Below are 22,894 nucleotides of genomic sequence, written 5' to 3'. Positions count from 1 at the left end.
TTCAAAATCTGAAAACAGATTTTCCACCCATATTCATGACCAGTTCATGGCAGAGCAGTGACATGCTTACAGTTAGCCTGCTTGATGTGGTCACTGTCAACCTCAGCCCTCATTCACCATGTAAACCAACAGGGCGAACTGCGGGTTTCACATGGCTGTGCTGGGTGGTCACATCCTTTTTGGGATCCAGTGGTTTAGTTGATGCCAGGAGCACATGGCTGTCGTGATGAGGTTATGGGTCTCAGGATCGGATGGCACTGCACCTGATGAAACCAATTCCATCAGGAAGTTCTAGAAGTCTCAGCCCGTTCCGTGGGGGTGATGGACTATAAGCTCGGTGCCTATTCTCGAACACTGTGCTGGTTGGAAGAGTAGAAACCAGGTGGACACCCACAGTGTTCTGGCAGCCCCCGAAGCCCCCAGGGGCCGCCATCATGCCCCCATCAGCTCTCGGGGTGGCTGTGGTGTGCATGATCAACATGAACAGGAGCATGGAAGCCCACAGTATCCTCCAGAAGAGAGGGTTCAGCGTGCGCTCTTTTGGAGCCATATCTCCATTGAGGCTCCCAGGACCCACACGCTGTCGTCCACATCCCATGAGGTACGATTTCTCCACGAGGTACATGCACATGTATGACGACCTCTCCAGGAAAGACCCGGAATGCTACCACGGCAACGGAATCCTGCGCATCTTGGAGAGGAAGGAGAGAATCAAGCCTCACCCAGAAAGGTTTCAGGAGTGCAGCAACTCCTTCGAAGTCATTTTCACCTGCGAGGAGAGGGTATACGACCGAGTGGTGCAAGAGCTGTGTGCCAGGGAGCAGGTGACCTTCCTGGCTGTGCACGTGGTGGACGTGGACATTGAGGACACCTTGGAGGAGGCCACCTTCCGGGCGTTCCTCATCTGTGAGCTGTGCCAGAGCTTCCAGCAGGCAGACGACATGGAAGACAGTCTGGATCAGCTGCTGCAGGCAGCAGAGGAGAAAACAGGAAAGAGCATTCTTCACACGGTCTGCTTTTACTGACGGTCATGGCTGGATTTGGTCCCTTGCTCATTAAGAACTTGTGCGTGGGGTTTTGGATTCGTCTGTATTTTCTGTGAGAATAGGTTTCAACTCCTTTTTCATGAACTTCTGTTTCTATGATTTTTAGGTATATACCACTGGGGAAGAGATATGAGCAAGAAAAAGCATTTTTGGGGAGTCAGGGACAAGGCGTAATAGTCATGGAAACAGTCCAAACTTGGGCATATGTTCTAGGTACTTGGTGCACAAGAAATAATTCAGCGCCAGTGTGGATCTGTGAGGAAGTTGCTGTCATGGCCTGTGTTTTGCAGATGAGCAAGTCAAAGTTTATAATGGAGTGCTGGACAAGTGATTTGTTGAAGGATATTCAGCAAACAAACAATATGGTCTGGGCCATCACTGTTTCCCCAGCCTTCTTTCTGGAGGCTCTGGGGGAGAATTAATTTCCTTGCCTTTTCTAACTTCTAGAAACCACCCACCCATGTTCCTTGGCTCAAGGTCCCCTTCTACCATCTTCAGAGTCAGCCATGTCAAGTTGAATCATTTCACATGACATCATTTCTGCCTCCCTCTTTCACATTTAAGGACCCTTATAATTACATTGGGCTCACCCAGAAAATTCAGACTGATCTCCCAATTTTAAGGTCAGCGGTGTTAAAAAGAATGCCACAGGCCCAAGGTGGTGTTGCTTGCACCCTGGACTGCAAACCAAGACTTAATTGAAATTTTCAATTTCTCCAGGAGTGGACTTATAAATCGGTCTGGAATTTTGTACTCAGTACGAATGGGATAATCTGTTATATGGGTCCTCTCCATCTCCCAAAGGAAGATGAGGTCATCCACCTAATAAGACTCCCTCCCATTCCCACTGAGGGAGGGGGACTTTGCCTGAAACAGTTGTTTCTTTTATTTTGCTAATAACTTTTTGCCTCATTGTCCTTCCTATAAAAACCTTGCATGTGTATAACTCCTTGGACCTTCCTTCTACTCTGTACGTGGGATGCTACCTAATTCATGAATTGAGTAATAAAGCCAATTAGATCTTTACAATGTAGTGGTTTGAATTTTTGTTATTTAACAGTAGATTAGGAAACTTAATCCCATCTGTACATATTACTTTTAAATTGTACCGCTTACAAAATTTGAGAGTGTTGCCTCTGGAAAGAATGGAATGAAACAATTAGAGGTCTCTAGGAAAGTAAACATGGAAGTCTCTTCACTGGCATAAATTATGAGGAGCCCTTTGGATTTCATTAAACACACAAACAAAACGTGGTATGTTAGAATTAGAAGTATAGGCTATATCACTTGTTAAAGAAACAATTTCCTTTTGCTTATTTTGAATGCTATATTAATTATAAGGGTTTTTTTCTTTAGATTTTTAAAATGTTTATTCATTTTTTGAGAGAGAAATGGGGGGAGGGGCAGAGAGAGAGGGAGACGCAGAACCTGAAGCAGCTCCAGGCTCTGAGCTGTCAGCACAGAGCCTGACACGGGCTTGACTATTGGGTTTAACAATCCTGCATCAATGTCCACTTAATTCTTAGTCCAACTGGTATACCTTGAAGGGTAGAAAAGAATTTTTCCTTCTTTTCACTAATAAGTTTTTAGAAGAGCATGAAATATGGGGAACTATGGGGAACTAGCTATGATAATATACTTGTATGTATTTATATCAAAAGACACATTTTTCTGAAGGTGGGATTATTTTCTTCTTCCTGTCTTTGTTATATGATTAAAAACAATAACGTACAAGATTGGTTTTATAATCAGTTAGAATATAAAGTTATTTCCAAGTTGAAAAAAGTTCCCAACCTACAGTCAGGATGAGCAAAATCAAATAAAATTACTTATAAAAGAATATAAAGAAAGCAGGAGAATTTTTTCTTCTAGCAATCATAAATGTGGATTTTTGGTGACCAAGCATTACTAGGTGGCAAATGAAATAAAAATGGGTCACAAATGTCAAGAATCATATGTGATCTACAAATTGTGCATGGACATTTAGGAACCCTTAGGAAAAATGAAAACTCACTGTGACTCCAGAATTTGAATCTTGGAGTGCCTGGGTGGCTCAATTGGTTAAGCTTCCAACTCTTGGTTTCAGTTCAGGTTATGACCTCATGGTTCATGAATATGAGCCCTGAGTCAGGGTCTGAGCTGGTAGAGAGTAGCCTGCCTGGGATTCTCTCTCTCTCTGCCTCTCTCTCTCTCTCTGTGCCTGTTACCCACTCTCTCTCTTTCTCTTAAGATAAATAAACTTAAAACAAAAACAAAATATAAATCTCATGACCAATCCTGGGATGAATATAACTGCAACATCATCCTTCACATGAAAAAAAAAATTGAAAGTCATCTTTGCATATTGCATGTGTTCATATTGCAGATTGAAAATAAGTTTACTATCTATTCATTTAATTACATTAAACATTTTTAATGTTTATTTTTGAGAGAGCGAGAGAGCGAGAGAGCGAGAGAGAGGGAGGGGCAGAGAGAGAGGGAGGCACAGAATCTGAAGCAGGCTTCAGTCTCTGAGCTGTCAGCACAGAGTCTGACACAGGGCACAAACCCATGAACTGTGAGATCATGACCTGAGCTGAAGTTGACGCTTAACCGACAAGCCACCCAGGCAACCCTAATTTAATTATATTTAATGCCAGTGAAGGGATTAAAAGAGGCCTGTAGCAAGGCTGGTTTAGCTGGGAAAGCTTTTTTTAGTGAAACATCATAAATGTGAACATTCAATACGGGATGGAGATCCAAGCAGGTGGGAGGAGTGTGAGAGAAAATAGTCAGGAGAAGGCTAGGGAGGGAGAATGGCACTTAGGGATCTGGGATCCAGACCATGTGGAAGAGGGCAAGGGTGATGGAGACAGCTGTGTCCCTGGGGTCCTGATGTAACTACCTCCCTCAAGAGGTCTCATGAAAGAATATAAACAGCCCAATGCCCAGCTCCTCAACAAGCTGAATGTCATCTCCAAAGAGCTGGTGAGTGAATTAGATGTGTGTGTGGAGGGGAAGATTCCAAGATCAAGATAAGGATTGGGCTGGTGTTATGTTCCGAGCAGGCCAGACAAGACAGGACTCTCATGCACTAAGAATGGTAAAAGACCAGAAATACCAATCTGTTTGGTTAGAGCAGAAGTGGAGAGGAGGTCTGGGAAGCTATATGGGCAGGTGAGGTTAATGAAGGGTGCTAAATAAAGAGAAGAAATCAATATATGGCAAGTGCTATAGTGAATTGACTAAACATGAGAAAACAAATGACATAGACTTACTTCAAATCTTTCTTGGAAAACAAGACAAGAGCCCAGAGAATGACTGGGATCTCTGCTGGGCTTCCCAAATCATGGTATGGGAAGTAGACCAGGACACCTCAGGCAGGTGTGAGAAGGGAACTATGGGAGAGCAGCATTGAGTGGGACATTTAGGATGAACCAAACAGGCAAACCAAACAGGCAAATTCTCAACCTCTGAGCCACCTGGCTTCTCTCTTTGGCTCCAATTAATAAAATGTCTTCTGCTTCTCCCTTTCCCCAAATCCATGACCATCATTGGCTTCCATAATATGCCCCCCTCTCCAGCTCTGCCTTTGTTGATTTATGTCTTCCATGGCCTCTTCCTTCTTGCCATTTTTCTCCTTTCCTTTCACAATCAGGTCTGTGGGGTACATACCTGCCCTCACATACCTCTGATGCCACTCCACTGGTTTTCCTGCAGGAGATCAGCTGCCCTCACCAGAGAGAACCTTCTCATAGAGCAGCCATATTCTCTATAGGAGACAGTGCCCTGACCTAGGCCCGCTGAGTGGACTCCTTTGATTGGTGACTCTGATAGCAAACACTTTCTCCCAGCACCTGAAGGGTGGAAATTCGAGATGATTTTCCCCCCCCAAGAATGAAAAATCAGGGGCACCAAGAGGGTAACTGGAGTGGAAGAAATAATGTTCATGAACATAAGATATACCTTAGCTACTAAGTTAGATATTTTAAACTACCCCTTCACTAGGGGGAATTAACATTTATCTCCAGTTCTTCAACCTATCTGCTTATGAAGTTGATTTTCTTTGAAACCATGAGCACAGATCTCAGGCAAATTCCCATTTTTTTCTATTTCCCCAGTTTGTAATATGGTGTCTAAAAAATAGTTACTGCTTCCTAAATGACTGAGTGAATGAATGAATGTACACTAAGAACTAATTGATAAAATTTCCACTTTTCATTCTTCCAAATATTATGGACATCCTTTCCCAACAATAATGCCTTATTTTCCAAATTCAATCATTTCTAAACTTAGTTTCTTAAGTTGTGAACATGAGCAGTGCCTCATTCAGGTACACACAGGTTCTGTCAATGTTACTTCTTAAAGGTCTGTTGACTCTCGTCACAAGTGAGCCAACTGAATGTGGTGAAGTCAGAGAGATATCAAATCTCATTTTCATCAATTAGGCCAAATCTGCCTGTATAAACACCTACCCTACTTTCTTCAGTATTCCCTATGCAAAGCTACCTGGAGCTGAATAAACACTGTTCAGTGAATAGGCTATGTTTTGATTTGAATACCCACATTTTCTTGTTTCCCTCCTTTTTCATTCTTTTCCTTATGTTAAACTACCTACCAAAAGGTCAAGTTCAAGTTCAAGAAACACCTTATTTACAGCCTTTTCAGACATATAATGATTTTCTTTGTATATTCATAATCCTCTGATTGAGGGGAAAATACAATAATATGTTTTATTTGATTAGCTGGGGATATCTACATGTCAATTAGACTATTACTTATTGAGGTAGAGAACATGTCCTATTGACTTTTTATGTTTCTTATTGTTTGCATGTTCAGAGAAGATGAAGAGTATGCGATATGCCAAAAGCTCCTTGTGACTTCACAAGGAATATTACAAGAAAATCTGTATTTTCATTTCTGTCAATGAATCAAAGGTGATTTCTCTGGTAGTCTCCACAGGTATGATTTCCTTAAACCACACTGGTATTAGCCACACAATCTTCCACTTCCTGGGCATCCCTGGGCTAGAGGACCAGCATGTGTGGATTTCCATCCCCTTCTTCATTTCCTATGTCATTGCCCTGCTTGGGAACAGCCTGCTCATCTGCATTATCCTCACAAAGCACAGCCTCCACGAACCCATGTACCTCTTCCTCTGCATGCTGGCCGGAGCAGACGTTGTCCTCTCCACGTGCACAGTACCTCAGGCCTTGGCCATCTTCTGGTTCCGTGCTGGGGAGATCTCCCTGGATCGATGCATCACTCAGTTCTTCATTATCCACTGCACTTTCATCTCTGAGTCAGGGATCTTGCTGGTGATGGCGTTTGACCGCTACATTGCCATATGCTACCCACTGAGATACACCACTATTCTTACACATGCACTCATTGGGAAAATCGGTGTGACCATCTTCCTGAGAAGTTTTTGTATGATCTTCCCCATAATATTTCTTTTGAAAAGATTGACTTTCTGCCAAAATAAGATTATTCCACACACCTATTGTGAACACATTGGCTTGGCCAAATATGCTTGTAATGACATTAGTGTGAACATCTGGTATGGACTTTTTGTCATCGTGTCTACAGTGGTCTTAGATGTCCTGTTAATTTTTGTTTCATATCTGCTGATTCTCCATGCTGTCTTCCACATGCCTTCACGAGATGCTCGCCACAAAGCTCTCAACACATGTGGCTCCCATGTCTGCATCATTGTCCTCTTTTATGGCCCTGCGATCTTCACAACCCTTACTCAGCGGTTTGGACGCCACATTCCACCTCATATTCACATATTATTGGCTAATGTTTGCATTCTGGTTCCACCTATGCTGAATCCCATCATTTATGGGATTAAGACCAAGCAAATCCGAGAGCAGGTGGTTCACATATTTTTTCCAAAGCAGAAATGACTTTGGAAGAGGAACAGTATTTTCAGCACCTCTAGTTCTCCATGATGTGGTCTGAGGAAGCAGTGGGTGGAAACACTAATGGCAAGCTCAACTACTAGGAAGTAGCCTAGTGAATTCTGTTTCTGGGGCAGGTTCACCAGGGAGGTGAGAGGACTTAACATCTTCTGTCAAAGCAACAGAGAGAGCCATGCCATGTTTGACTGAACAGGCTACCTCCTGAACAGGGCCTGTGGCTGGACATATGAATTTCCAGAGTCATGTATCCTTATGTCACTAGTCTGATTTTTGGTTATAGATGAAATTGTTGGGAAGGAAAAATTCTTTCTCTGCCCTTGAAGGTGTTCCAGCTGGAGTAAGAATTAAGTTGACTTGAGTTAGTTAACAGAAGAAAAAAAGTAAGTTTTATTATGTGTGCACAGAAGCCCAATAATGAAATTGAGACCTAAAGAAATGACAAAGGCAGGTAGTTTTTATACTTTTTAGACAAAGGGACAATACATCTGTGAAGAATTGACAGTATAAAGAAAACAGGTATTTGGGAGCTTAAATTAGTAGGGAATTCTAAGCAGAACTAAGGCTGAGGTAGTAGATTAGAAAAGGAGAACAAAGATTTGTTTCTACAGTGTTCTCAAATTTAAAATACCTTTCTCTGGTGATAAGGATGTCTTTGTACTTCTTGGCACTGGGAGGATATTTTTCACATGGATGATTTGTTTTCTACTTTCAGGGGGACAGATAAGGGTCTGAGTGTCCTTGCATTGACTGTTTCTTAAGTAGTTTTTATTGAAAATAATTAATGTGCCAAAGTGGCACATTTTGGGGCACCCTCCCTTGGCCCCTATAAAAAGAGGGTATTGCTCTGGTCTTGGAAGTTGTTAAATTATTCCTCACTGAATTCATGTCCTCTGAGACATCTTGTGATATCCCTGGACAATCACATACAAACGGCCCAATGTTTCAGTTATGCAGGACAAAAGACTTCTGGAGATCTTTAAAAAAAATTTTTTTTTCAACGTTTATTTATTTTTGGGACAGAGAGAGACAGAGCATGAACGGGGGAGGGGAAGAGAGAGAGGGAGACACAGAATCGGAAACAGGCTCCAGGCTCTGAGCCATCAGCCCAGAGCCTGACGCGGGGCTCGAACTCACAGACCGCGAGATCGTGACCTGGCTGAAGTCGGACGCTTAACGACTGTGCCACCCAGGCGCCCCAAGACTTCTGGAGATCTTATGGACAGCATGGTGATGAGAGTTAATAATACTTCATTGCATAGGGGCACCTGGTTAGGTGTCTGACTCTTGATTTCGGTGCAGGTCATGATCTCATGGGTTTGTGAGTTTGAGTTCCACATTGGCCTCTATGCTGACAGCGTGGAGCCTGCTTGAGATTCTCTCTCTGTCTCTCTCTTTCTCTAAATAAATAAATAAATAAATAAATAAATAAATAAATAAATTTAAAAAACCTATTGCATATTTGGTATTTGCTAAGAGATTTGACTTTAAGTGTTCTCACCCCCCTCACTCAAATTGCAGCTATGAAAGGTGAATGATATGTTAATTAGCTTGATTGTGGCAATCATTCACACATAATGTATACATATGTCAAAATATCACATTGTATACCTTAAATATATAAATTTTTACCTCTCAATTATACTTTAATAAAGCAGGAAAAAAGAACTCATCTCAAATATGACAATTAGATTTGTTAAATATTTGGTATGCATCTGTCCATATTTTTCTGTATGTATCTTTATCTGTGTAAAAATAATAAAAAAAATAAACATACTCATAAATATAGACAGACACATATGTAGTTGTATGTTTGGAAAAGGTGGAATATTGGGACTCCTAGATGGTTCAGTGGGGTAAGTGTCCAACTTTGGCTCAGGTCATGATCTCACTGCTCATGGGTTTAAGCCCTGTGTCAGGCTCTGGGCTGACAGCTCAGAGCCTGGAGCCTCCTTCGGATTCTGTGTCTGCCTCTCTCTCTCTGCCCTTCCCTCACTTGTGCTCTCCCTCTCACTCAAAAATAAATAAATAAACATTAAAAAAGGAAAAGGTGGAATATTAACTATAGCAGTCTATAAGATACCATCACTTAACTTGTTCATGACCTACATCAGTAAGTTGTGAAAGGGCCATTGGTAAGTATTAATCCCTAAAAAGGGAAAAGAAATTTTTTGTAGAACACTGGTCACAGACACTGGAAATTGTCTTCCTACTCTTGACCAGGGATAATCCTACTGATATGACATTGACTCTTGGCCAGAGGAAATGGGGGGACCCTGTGATGCTCTAGAGAGCTGGCCTATTACAGCCAACACTTGAATAGTAGAACCACAACATGTGTTTTTACCAGTTACATTTATAGCAGCATGTTATTTTGGAAGGTAGAATAGAGTCTGTGCTAGACACAGGAGCCATTGCATGAGCCCAAGATGAGACCATTATTTTTGAAATGATGGATGTAATGGTGTACTGGAAAGACATTCCACAGAGATGGAGTCAAAACAACTCCTCAAACCCTCTTTGTATGAAACACAAATGCCTGACAAGCACAGACATGGATGTGAACTCATGCTGAGACTGCCATCCTGAGTAGCAGCAAGTAAATGTTTGCTTTAAGAAGTTATTTCCCAGGATGCCTGGGTGGCTCAGTTGGTTGAGCATCCAACTATTGAATTTTGGTTCAGGTCATGATCCCAGGGTTGTGGGACCAAGTGCTGCATCAGGCTCTGCACTGAATGTGGAGCCTGCTTGAGATTCTTTCTCTCTCCCCCTCTGTCCCTATCTCCCGCTCACACTTTTTCTCTCTCTCTCTCTAAAAAAAAGAAAAAAGAAGTTGTTTCCCATGTGTATTTTCCCTTCACTTACTCTGGGTCTTCGATTCCATAGTGCAGCCTGAATGCTCCTCACAAAAGCCAAATGTCATCCCATCTCCTTCCCGCTCCAACTTGTTTAAAAAAAAAAAATACTAGGCACTACCACCACTGTAAGCTATTGAATGAGTTACTTGTATAAATGGATCCAAGTCATTTATGTAAGAACACTCTTAGGCTTAAAACATATTTAGGTATATACTGTTCAATAAACACACCTTAAACAAACAAAAGTTTGTAAATAAAGGAATAACTCAACAAACATTAAATTATGCCCACTATAAATTACCAGGACTAAGCTAAGGCCTGGAGATAATCAGTATCACAGTCCCCTTTCTTAGGGAGTCCATAAAGTAGAGTTGACAAAAATTAAGGGATTAAAACACAATGTGATAAATAATGTAGAGAGCACTGTGGGATAGGGTAGGACAGTCACTTCTGTGAGAAGTGCGAGTCTCCCAACTGTGAGAGAGAGAACTCTTCCTGCATATTCCTGTGCTGAATGTGGACAAGTACCTAGAATCAGCGGTCAAGGGCTTGACAATAGGAAGTGGCCAATCTGAATAGTGGCAAGGTGAGGAAAGCAGTGTATGGAAGAGGAGGGGCAAGAGACATTCCTGAAGAGATAGGAAGGAGGAGAGCAGGAAAGCCTTCAATATTGTAGGGAAGCAGCAGTTTCCTCTGCCAGTCGAGGTCTTTCAACTGGACTAAGAATTAAATTGACAAGAGATAGATTAACAGGAAAAAAATCTGAAGTTTTATTATATGTGTACAGAGGCCAAGTAATGAAATTGAGACCTCAGTAAATAACTAAGGCAGGTAGTTTTTATACTTTTAAACAAAGAGACAATATATTTGTGAGGAGTTAACAGGACAAAGAAAACTTTGGGAGCTTCAATTTGGAAGGAATTTGAAACAGAACTTGGGCTGGGGAGGTTAATTAGTAAAATGTAACAAGGGTTGTTTATATAGACTTCTCAGCTCAAATTCCCCTCTAGTGATAAGGATGTCTCTTTACCCTCTGGTACAGGGAGGGTATCTTTCACATGGAAGATTGATTTATTATTTCCTGGAAGCAAGGGGTGGTGGTGGTGATGTCAGCGTGTTCTTTTGCATTGGCTGTTCTCAAGTAAATTTTACTTAAAATCATCAATGTGCCAAAGTGGTGCATTTTGGAGCGGCCTGCCCTTGGCCACTACAATAAGGAGTTCAAAACATGCCATCCCAACATATACCACTGTGGAATACTGATTATTTTGAGCTTAAGGTGCTCAAGAAACAGAAGATACAACAAGAATTCTCTGAATTACCCCTTCCTACCTAAAAAGTAGCTATATAATTTCCCTTGAGAAAAGTGCCCTTTCTGTTCCAGAAAGGGAAGAACATTGTCATCCCCAGAGACTGGGAATCCATGCTGAAATGGATCTGTACAAACTTACTAAAAAAACCCTTATATTCTGCCACTTCCTGTATCCCTTCCCCAGATAGCTTTTAGTCACATCACCACATTTCCTGCCCCCAGCCCAAACCCTTTGTCTTCCCATTCCTTTTCTTTCTTTTCTTTTCTTTTCTTTTCTTTTCTTTTCTTTTCTTTTCTTTTCTTTTCTTTTCTTTTCTTTTTTCCTTTTCTTTATTTCTTCTTTGTTATTTTATTTTATTATTTTTAAATTTACATCAAAGTTAGCATAGAGTGCAACAATGATTTCAGGGATTCCTTAGATTCCTTAATGCTCCAACCAACTTCTGGTTTAATTGATTTGTTCTACTGTTTTTTTGGTTTCGCTAACATTAATTTCTGCTCTAATCTTCATTATTTCCTGTCTTCTGCTGGTGTTGGGTTTTATTTGCTGTTCTTTTTCCAGCTCTTTAAGGTGTAAGGTTAGGTTGTGTATCTGAGACCTTTCTTCCTTCTTTAGGAAGGACTGGATTGCTATATACTTTCCTCTTATGACTGCTTTGTTGCATCCCAGAGGTTTTGGGTTGTGGTGTTATCATTTTCATTGGCTTCCATGTACTTTTTAACTTCCTCTTTAACTTCTTGGTTGACCCATTCATTCTTTAGTAGGATGTTATTCAGTCTCCAAGTATTTGTTACCTTTCCAAATGTTTTCTTGTGTTTGATTTTGAGTTTCATAGCGTTATGGTCTGAAAATATGCATGGTATGATCTTGATCTTTTTGTACTTGTTGAGGGTTGATTTGTGTCCAGTGTGTGGTCTATTTTGGAGAATGTTCCATGTGCACTGGAGAAGAATGTATATTCCACTGCTTTAGGATGAGATGTTCTGAATATATCCATATATATATATATATATATATATATATATATATATATATATAGCCATTGTTTCCTTGTCGATTTTCTGTTTAGATGATCTGTCCATTGTTGTAAGTGGGGTGTTGAAGTCCCCTACTATTATGGTGTTATTATCAATGAGTTTCCTTATATTTGTGATTAATTGATTTATATATTTGGGTGCTCTCACATTTGGTGCATAAATGTTTACAATTATTAGGTCTTCTTGGTGGATAAACCCCTTAATTATAATATAATGCCTCTCTTCATCTCTTGTTACAATCTTTATTTTAAAGTCTAGATTGTCTGATATAAGTATGGCTATTCTGGCTTTCTTTTGTTGACCATTAGCATGATAGATGGTTCTACATCCCCTTACTTTCAACCTGAAGGTGTCTTTAGGTCTAAAGTGGGTCTCTTGTAAACAGCATATAGATGGATCTTGTATTCTTATCCATTTTGTTACCCTATGTCTTTTGATTGGAGCATTGAGTCCATTGAGGTTTAGAGTGAGTACTGAAAGATATGAATTTATTGCCATTATGATGCTTGTAGAGTTGGAGTTTCTGGTGGTGTTCTCTGGTACTTTCTAGTCTTTGTTGCTTTTGGTATGTATGTATGTATGTATGTATGTATGTATGTATGTATTTTTTTCATCTTTTCTCCCCTCAGAGAGTCCCCATTAAAATTTCTTGCAGGGCTGGTTTAGTGGTCACAAACTCCATTAATTTTTGTTTGTCTGGGAAACGTTTTATCTCTCCTTCTATTTTGAATTACAGCCTTGCTGGATACAGAATTCTTGGCTGCATATGTTTCTGATTCAGCACATTGAATATATCCTGCCACTCCTTTCTGGCTTGCCAAGTTTCTGTGGAAACTTCTGCTGCAAACCTCATCTGTCTTCCCTTGTAGCTTAAGGACTTTTTTCCCTTGCTGCTTTCATGATTCTTTCCTTACCTGAGTATTTTGTGAATTTGACTATGATATGCCTTGTCGATGGTCGGGTTTTGTTGCATCTAATGGGAGTCTTCTGTGCTTCCTGGATTTTGATGTATGTGTCTTTACCCAGGTTAGGAAGGTTTTCCACTATGATTTGCTCACATAACCCTTCTACCCCTTTTTCTCTCTCTTCATCTTCTGGGACCCCTCTGATTCTGACGATCCTTTTTAATGAGTCACTGATTTCTCTAAATCTTCTTTTTTTTAATGTTTATTTAATTTTGAGAGAGAGAGAGAGAGAGAGAGAGAGCAGGCGCCAGGGTGGGGCAGAGAGAGAGGGAGACACAGAATCTGAAGAAAGCTCCAGGCTCTGAGTTGTCAGCATATAGTCCACCACAGGCTCAAACCCATGAACTGGGAGATCATAACCTGAGCTGAAGTCAGACGCCTAACCAACTGAGTCACCCAGGTGCTCCAATTTCTCTAATTCTTAAATCACACTCTTTTGCCTTATTCTCCCTCTTTTTTTTTACTTCATTATTCTCCATAAGTTTGTCCTCTCTATCGCAGATTTGCTGTTCTGTCTCACCCATCCTTGCCACTGAGGCATCCATTGGAGACTGCAGCTCAGTTATAGCATTTTTTATTTAATCCTGACTAGCTTTTATTTCTTTTATCTCTGCAGAAAGGATTCCAATCTATTTTCAACCCCAGCTAGTATTCTTATTATTGTGATTCTAAATTCTGGTTAAGACATCTTGCTTGTGTCTGTGTTAGGTCCCTGGCTGTTGTTTCTTCCTGCTCTTTCTTTTGGGGTGAGTTCCTTCATTTCATCATTTTGAAGAAAGAAAATGAATAATAAGGTAAAAACTTTTTAAATTATAAAATTAAAAACCACACAAAAAAATCAAATAAATGATGCTAGATCCTAAGTGTGTTTTGATCTGGTTGTTGAAAGGATCTTCACAGATTAGAGAAAAAAGGGAAAAGAAAATTAAAAAAAAGAAAAAAAAGGAAAACATTTGAAAATTTGAACAAATGAATACAATGAAATAGAATACAATGAAATGATGGAAGTAAAATAGAATTTGAAAAATGTACAAAAAATTAAAAAATATAGTAGAAAAAAATTAAAGAAAAATATTTTTAATAAAAATTGAAAATAAAAATAAATTTTTTCTCTTTCTGTATTCAAGAAAAAGAAAAGAAACAAAAAAGAAACAATAATTGAATAGATGGACAAGCCAGTAGACTGAAATATGATTGAAATTACATCCTTTCCCCTAGAAGTGAAACTATGAAGCACTTTATAATCTGTAAACTAAGCAGGTGGAGAGACTTGTGGTGTTCCTGAAAAGTGAGATTGGCCCAGTTGGGAGGGGCTTAGTGTAATGGCTCTGTTCTCCACTAGATGGCTCTACTTGGCTTATTGGGGTGAATTATTATGGTGCTTGTAGGTGTGTATGCACATGCATGGGAGGAGTGAAAATGGCATCACCTAGCTACTCAGTCTCTAGTGTCGGAACTCTGTGCTCTCCCCGACCAGCAATTGTGCACCAGTCCTCTGTCTCTGGCCTCCATCCACTTCCCACTTTTACACTGTCTGTGACCAAGCCGTCAGGTTGCCAGGGGGCACCTCCCTCCTGAGTTTTATCTCAGATGCGGCTGTGTTTCCCGACCCCTCACTTGTGAGGGACTGCGGCTTGGGCCCACTCAGATCCCCTGGGGGAGGGTCTCACCAAGCAATGGCTTGGTCACCCAGCTGCACCCAGGAATGTTTGGGGGACCATGCTGCTGCTGATGCCCAGAGACTGCGACTGGGTGCCAGCCCGCCCCAGAAAAAGTTCACGAGATTGTGTAGCAGCAGTGTTTCAGGGATTATGGTAAGTCACAACACACATCTGGCACCAGGCTTCCCCCTTAATGTCCTTGTTCCAGCACCAGCAAATGTAGTTGTTTTCTGGGGTCTGCTGGGACCTTGGTGGCCTCACAGCCTCTACCAAATGTCCTCCAGCAGGGGAACCTCCTCTCCCCATGTTGCCTGCACACCTGGCAGGTCTCACTCTCTGCTCCTGGGGATTCACCTTTCCCACCAAAGCACCACCAGGCATCGAGCTGCGGCATTTCAGACTCTGTGCTCCCCCTGTTTATATAGAGTCTTAATGGAATTTAAACACTCTCCTTTCTCCTTTCTCCCTTTATTCTTCAGTCCCTACAGCTGTTTCCACTTTTTCACTTTCTCTCCAGCTGCTTTGGGGGGGGTGCTTTCCCCATACTCCCCCCACCCCCCATCTCTTTCCTCTCTCTACATACAAAAGTGGCTCTCTGCCCTCCGCAGCTTCTCTCTCCCCCAGTTCACCTGTCAGTGCTGCGTACCTGCTGAATTCTGTGGTTCAGGTTGTGCAGATTGTTGCGTTAATCTTCCAATCAGTTTTCTAGGTGTGCAGGATGGTTTAGTGTTGATCTGGGTGTATTTCATGGATGTGAGACACAAAAAAACCTTCCATACTGTTCCACCATCTTGGCCCCTCCTCCTCAAGTTATATTTTTTGATTGATAATGGGATTAATGCTTACTACTTCCCATTATAATGGAAATAGGGATATTTCACATAACAATGCTAACATTGAATTTCTTGAAAATAATACGTGTATACATGTAATCTTGGTTGGAGGAACAGCTGGTGTGGGCATGACTGAGGAACCATCAGGACCTGACCATGTACATTCTGCTATGGTCCCTTGGGTATCAGCTTCCTCTGCAGTCTTTAGGCAAATGCATAAATGTCTGCTGCCTGATGCCTGTTTCTCAGCCTTTACTTGATTCATCCCATTGTAGCTCGTGAGGACTCCCTTTGAAGCAGGTGAAACTTTAATTGCTATGAAATGAAATTTCAGGAAGAAGACCAGGAATTGTGGGGTTATGGGGCATAAGGCTGATGGTTGAAAGTATTAGGACTTTTGTGGGGAGTCAGGTGTGTTGAACAGGGACAGCAGCAGGGGCTGAAGCTCATTCTGTCCCCTCTGATTGCAAGAGCGTTCTGATCATCAGACTGCCTACCTCAAGGACAGTGGCCTGTAGTCAGTGTTTCTGAGGTCTGAGAATTGTCTGTTTAAGATATATATATATATATATATATATATATAGATATATATATATACACACATATATATATATAATATTTCTTATTATATATATGCAATATATAATATGCATATAGGGATATCCTCTTCATAGTTTGAAGCTGACGACACAGGAATATTTTCACCTAAGGAATTGTCAGGCACTGTAAAACTGGGGCTTCTAAAAAAAAATTTAAGGAGCTGTTTTACCAGCACACCCCTAGAGTGGAGGTACAAGTATGGACTGTTCCAGTAGAATGTAAAGGGCTGTCTAGGAGGGGAGAGGGGGGAGACTTTGGGCTTGCACCCACACTTTGGCTCTCAGTGTGCTTGGAGCCTCAAGTCCCTCCAGAGAGGATTCCACACTAGCAGCAGACCTTGATTACTGTGAACATTTTAGGCATCAGAAGAGCCTCATTCATGGCTCCTATCATCACCCTTTATACTTTCCATCCAGTATTTATCATTACAGAGTAATCACATGGTGCCTCAGTGTTCTGGATTATGGGAGCATACATATCTTAAACAGACCTCAGAAAGTTTACAGTCAATTGGGAAACACTGACAATAGGCTAATATCTCTGAGGTAGGTGCTCTGGTGATTAGACTTCTTGTGAAATCAAAGGAGGGGAAAGAATGAGTTGTGGCAAGAGGCATCATGTGAGCACACTCCTGATGTAGGGGACAGACAGTGAGAGGGCCCTGGGTTGGTGCCATGGCTCCACAGCACAAATCAGGGATAGAGGCAACTTGTCCAGGGGATTGAAGATGCCTGGATCAAAGTTGCAGAAGCCTTCATGAGGCACTTGAGAAGGTTGTGGTTTTTTGTTTTTTTTTTTCAGTTTATTTATTTTGGGGGGGGAGGGGCAGAGAGAGAGAGAGAGAGAGAGAGAGAGAGAGAGAGAGAGAGAGAATCCCAAGCAGACTCCACACTGTCAATGTGGAGTCTGATGCGGGACTTGAACTCAACGATCATGACCTGAGCTGAAGTCAACTAAGAGACCATGCTTAACCAACTGAGCCACCCAGGTGTCCTGTCACTCGAGAAGGTTTTTAAGGTGGCCATGAGTTACATAAGGAGCCATTCCAGTTCATGCAAGTTCACCCAGAGACCAGCCCCCAACTGGCAAGCTCCGTAGCCTATATTCTTTTCTACTCCAAAGAACCCTTCTGTGTGCTGCTGCCAAGATATCCAGAGTCCGTCAACCTGCGTAAGCTGGTCCTCTTCTTCTCTTTCTAGTTACTTGAGACTTAGTTTCTTTCCCTTCATCACTTTTTCCTGCTATTCCTTTGCCAGTATAGTGGCACACACACTTGTCCATCACCCCCAATGGCATTTTCATAGCAATTTCGATTTCTATCTACTTCTCCAGCAGGATGGCTTTCCCCCATCCCTATTTATTCTTATAGTTGTTGTGTGGCCACAGACTGACCTAGTGGTAGCTGCTGTCCATCCATGCACAACTTCACAAGCCTCTTGGGGGCTCTGTTCATGTGATTTTATTTTCAGGACAGTGTTAGCCATTTCTCAGGGGCAATATAACAATGAAAATAGGACTGGATTTTCCTAGTCTGGAAATTAAATTTAATTTTTAAAAAATGTTTATTTATTTTTGAGAGAGAGAGAGAAAGAGAGAGCAAGCAAGCATGAGTAGGAAAGGGGAAGAGAGAGAGGGAGACACAGAATCTGAAGTAGGCTCCAGGCTCTGAGATGTCAGCATGGAACCCGATGTAGGGTTTGAACTCGTGATCCACAAGATCATGACCTGACCCAAAGTTAGTCGCTCAACCAACTGAGCCACCCAGGCACCCCCTCGATGTTAAATTTATAGGTGAGGAGAACAAACCTGGAAGCGAGGCTATTATTTACATGTGCACTTACTACGTGCAAGGCACTGAGCAGACATGGAGTGAATACAATGATGAAGACAATAACTTCTTTTTCTGTCTTCTCCACCAGTCCTCACAGTCCTGCTTTCCCTCGATCCATGTTAGCACCTGGTTCTTTCTTCTGTAGGACACTGGACAACAGAGCCATCTCTCAGCTTCTCGCACTTCTTCTGGCTTGGATTCAGGACACAGTGTTCTGTGTCTTCACCAAAAATTTACCCCTTTTCTTTTTAGAGACATTAGCAATGAAGCAAATAGCAAAAGTGGGTGGAGTTTCAATGATAAGTAATTATGAAGACTTTGTAGTATTATTCCTGGTCTTGACCCTGTGGTGAAGGGGGTAGGATATGGCTGCCTGTTGGGGGGCTGTCTTTGTTCCACTGCGCTCACCCCTTGAACCTGCCCCAGGTCGGGAGGGCATCTCACTTCCAGTTGTTTAGAAAGGTCTCTTTTTCTTAACCCATTTCAAAGATGAGGAAATTACGTCCAGGAAATTTTGAAAGGTTTCCAGCTCTGTGCTTTGAGTTGTTTTTTTTGAGGCTGAAATTTCTGTTCTAAGAAGTGGATTGTGGGAGATGCAGGAGAGAAGCATCAAAGGAAAACACTTCAAAAGGGAAGGGCTGGAGAAGGTGCAAAACCTTAGGACATGTTTACACAGCTGCGGCTCAGAAAGCCTAGAGCCATTAACATTGTCCAAGGCCGGATCCTCCTTTACACCTGACCCTTCCCAGTGTTATAAAAACCAATTAACTTGAAATTCAACCTTGAAAAGCTAAACCATTAGATTGATTAACACACTTGCTTAGCTGACTTTACGCACGTAGTCTTTAGCAATTATCCTAATAAAAAGAAGCTTCATTCTGGAGTTGGGGCCTCATTCCGACTCTAGTACGAGGACCTTCACTTAACTGCAGTTTGTTTGCGGACTCATCTTTTGCGACTCTGGCCATCGTCCCTGCAACAGTGGATAGTGACAGTCCTTACTAGCCTGTGTTGGCAGAAGAAATGAATGATGTGTAGTAAGTAACATTTTCATATCACTGCCGAAAAATGTGAAGCTACTTTAAGATGATACTTTCTTGATCTTACTTCACTGCAATAGTAATTCATCAATACATGAATTTCTCTCACTAGGGCAAACTTCATCAAATTCCAGTCTTTGCTCTCTTTTTCCATCACTTCTCTCTTCCACATAGTTGTCAGATAAATATATCCAAAGTGCTTTCCAATTTCAAAACTGTTCATGGCTGATCTTTTTTCCTAACTGATGAAGTTCATCCCCTTTAATTTATTTTCAGAGTCAGTCTACTTTTGTTGCCATCTTTTTTTCCAACTGCTCCAAATTTGCCACATCACAGCCTCACAGAGCTGAAAGCTGCTTTAGACATATTTTGCATTTGTGGGCCAAGCATTTCTTCTTGAATTCCCAGATGACTTTCCCCCATTCATTACTGGATACTTCCTCAACCTGATGGCATCCTACTTTATTTTCAAGGCTAAGTTCAGATATGAAGTCATTCTTAAAACCATTACAAATATAAACAATGAGAATTACTTCCATTGTGTTTCCATACTAAAATTTACTTGTATAACTAATATGTCAACTTAATAATTTAATTTTATGGGGCGCCTGGGTGGCGCAGTCGGTTAAGCGTCCGACTTCAGCCAGGTCACGATCTCGCGGTCCGTGAGTTCGAGCCCCGCGTCGGGCTCTGGGCTGATGGCTCAGAGCCTGGAGCCTGTTTCCGATTCTGTGTCTCCCTCTCTCTCTGCCCCTCCTCTGTTCATGCTCTGTCTCTCTCTGTCCCAAAAATAAATAAACGTTGAAAAAAAAATTAAAAAAAAATAATTTAATTTTAATTAATGTAAATGTCTCTTATGAGCTTAGGAACTTATTTAGAAAACAAACCGTATCTTTTTAAAAATTTATTTTTTATTTTTAAAAAGTTTTTAAATTCCAGTTAACATACAGTGTTATATTAGTTTCAGGTGTACAATACAGTGATTTAACACTTCCTTTTTTAAAAAAAATTTTTAACGTTTATTTATTTTTGGGAGAGACACAAAGGCGAGCAGAGGAGGGTCAGAGAAAGAGAATCTGAAGCAGGCTCCAGGCTCTGAGATGTCAGCACAGAGCCTGACGCAGGGCTCAAACTCAAGAACCATGAGATCATGACCTGAGCTGAAGTCGGATGCTTAACCCACTGAGCCACTCAGGTGCTCCATGATTTAACACTTCCATACACACCAGGTGCTCATCTCAGCAAGTGCTCTCCTTAATCCCCATCACCTATTTCACCTATTCCCCACCCATCTCCTCCCCACCTCCCCTCTGTCAACCTGCAGTTTGTTTTCTGTAGTTAAGTGTCTCTTTCCTGGTTTGTTTCTCTCTCTCTGTTTTTTTTTCCCCTTTGCTTGAACAAATCATCTTATTTACCTTTAGTATCATAGTTCCTGGCACCTTCAGAATGGAATAGAATTAGATAAATGTGAAAAGCTGCTGGTAACAGCAAAAACAATCTTGGTGTATGAACTGAATTTTCCTCTCTGTTAATAGGAAGGTTGTCTGATCCAGGCATGACTACCTTAAACCACACTGCTGTTAGTCACATGGTCTTCTGTTTGCTGGCCATTCCTGGCCTTGAGGACCAGCATGTGTGGGCTTCCATCCCTTTCTTCGTTTCCTATGTCATCGCCCTGCTTGGGAACAGCCTGCTCATCTGCATTATCCTCACAAAGCGCAGCCTCCACGAACCCATGTACCTCTTCCTCTGCATGCCGGCTGGAGCAGACGTTGTCCTCTTCACATGCACAGTACCTCAGGCCTTGGACATCTTCTGGTTCCGTGCTGGGGAGATCTCTCTGGATCACTGCATCACTTAGCTCTTCTTCATCCATACCACCTTCATCTCTGAGTCAGGGATCTTGCTGGTGATGGAGTTTGACTGCTACATTGCCGTATGCTACCTACTGAGATACACCACTATTCTTACATGTGCACTGATTGGGAAAGTTGGATTGACTATCTTTCTGAGAAGTTATGGTACAATTTTCCCTATAATGTTTCTTCTGAAAAGATTGGCTTTTTGAAAAAGTAGCATCCTCCCAAACACAGCCTGTAATCATACTGTCTTGGCCCGTGCTTCCTGTAATGACATATGACTAAACATCTGGTATGTGGTTTTGTCCTAATGTCAACAGTGGTCTTAGGTATCGTGCTAATTTTTATTTCATATGTGCTGATTCTCCACGCTGTTGTCTGCGTCCCTTCTGGAGATGCTTGTCACAAAGCTCTCAATACTTGCGGCTCCCATGTCTGTGTCATTGTCCTCTTTTATGGACCTGGGATCTTTACAACACTTACTCAGCAGTTTGGATGCCACATCACACCCCACATTCATGTTCTGCTGGCCAGTATCTACATTCTGGCTCCTCCTATGCTAAATCCCATCATTTATGGGATAAAGACCAAACAGATCTGGGACCAGGTGGTTTATGCATTGTTTACAAAGCAGAAATAATTTTGATGTGGAAGCTGGCATTCTTTTTTTGTTAGCAATCCTCTCCATGGATGGAATAAGCTTTAGCACCAGTTTATGGCAGCAGGTAAGATACTAGTCAAATGACTCCAGGTGTTGCTGTTTCTAGTGAAATTGCATGAATGTGATTTTTGTACATGTTTCTTCCAAAGTCTCTAATATGTCATTGAATATCAGTGTTTGGGGCCTTGGTTAACTTTCTCCCCATAGAACTGAGAACTAGATCAGGGCACCTCTCTGTGTCTTCTTCACTTACCTCTCTAACCCTAGACTGGAGAATTACATGAGATGAATCTTGAGCAGTGATTTTCTTCTGACAGTTGCCAAACTCTTCTTTTCATCCTTGTGACTTATTTTATAACTGGCAATTTGTACATCTTAATCCCCTTCACCTAATTTCTCCCATCCCCAGACCCCTCTTCCCTCTGGTAACACCAGTTTGTTTTCTGTATCAATGAATCTGTTGCTGTTTGCTGTTTGTGTGTTTAGTCCCTCAGAAGTTTGTTTTGAGAAGCTACTATAAGTGGTATTTAAAAAATTTTTCTTTTCCAAATGTGCATTGTTTTCCAAAATTGCCAAACAATATTGAATTCTACATCTGTAGAAATACAATTGTTTGGTATGTTGACCTTCATCCTGCAGCTTTACCTTATTCCACTTACTAGTTCTTGTAGCTTTGTTGTTGTTGTAGATTCTATCTGTAGTTTTTCCTGCATATGTACAGCCATGTTGTTTTCAGAAAAATAAAGTTTTATTTCTTCCTTTTCATGAAAGAAAGAGTTGATGTTATGGTTTTGGTTTAGAAGGCTGGCAACTCACACAGAAATACCATGTTGCAATCTGAAGGCAGAATTCCATTCTCCTCTGTCTTGCTCTTAAGGCCCTTAACTTATTGAATGAAGCCTATACACCTTATGGAGGGTTATCTGCTTTACTCAAACTTTAATGATTTAAATATTAATCACATTAAAAAATATCTTCACAGCAACATCTAGACTGGTGCTTGACCAAATAATTGGGCACCAAAGTCTAGCCAGGTTGACACGTAAAATTAACCATCATAACATCCCATGTAAGATTGTAATCCCTGTGACATCTCACCACTCTGTGGCTCTGAGCCCTTTTCTTTTTTTTTCTTACTTGGTGATGTTTTATCTCAGGCATTAGAAAACAAAAAATCTATGAAAAAATCAAAGTCTGATGATACTTTTAAGAGTTCAATTCTCTGAAAATGTAAATTTTATTTTCTTGTTTTATGCAGTGACTGAATACACAGAGGGACAATGACCAGAC

The 22,894-nt window shown here is 41.3% G+C and overlaps 1 protein-coding gene and 2 pseudogenes across 1 annotated transcript; all 3 read left to right on the top strand.

The window, feature by feature from the left end:
* The first annotated feature begins 431 nt into the window (after positions 1-431).
* LOC112866105 (RNA polymerase II subunit A C-terminal domain phosphatase SSU72 like protein 2 pseudogene) lies at positions 432-1,025 on the top strand (annotated as a pseudogene).
* Positions 1,026-5,941: 4,916 nt separating this feature from the next.
* Positions 5,942-6,934, top strand: LOC112865517 (olfactory receptor 52B4-like). The gene has a single exon (XM_025928620.2). The coding sequence runs from the start codon at positions 5,990-5,992 to the stop codon at positions 6,932-6,934; it is 945 nt and encodes a 314-aa protein (XP_025784405.2). The 5' UTR covers positions 5,942-5,989.
* A 13,705-nt stretch (positions 6,935-20,639) lies between these two features.
* LOC112865946 (olfactory receptor 52B4-like) lies at positions 20,640-21,583 on the top strand (annotated as a pseudogene).
* Positions 21,584-22,894: the final 1,311 nt, after the last annotated feature.

Source organism: Puma concolor, chromosome D1, assembly GCF_028749965.1.
Source record: "Puma concolor isolate L17-30 chromosome D1, mPumCon1.1.hap2, whole genome shotgun sequence".
Taxonomy (NCBI): domain Eukaryota; kingdom Metazoa; phylum Chordata; class Mammalia; order Carnivora; family Felidae; genus Puma; species Puma concolor.
This window is presented reverse-complemented; position numbering and strand designations above follow the sequence as displayed.

What these genes read in the sequence shown, in the direction of transcription:
- LOC112865517 (XM_025928620.2), top strand. Translation starts at nt 5,990, where the DNA reads ATGATTTCCTTAAACCACACTGGTATTAGCCACACAATCTTCCACTTC.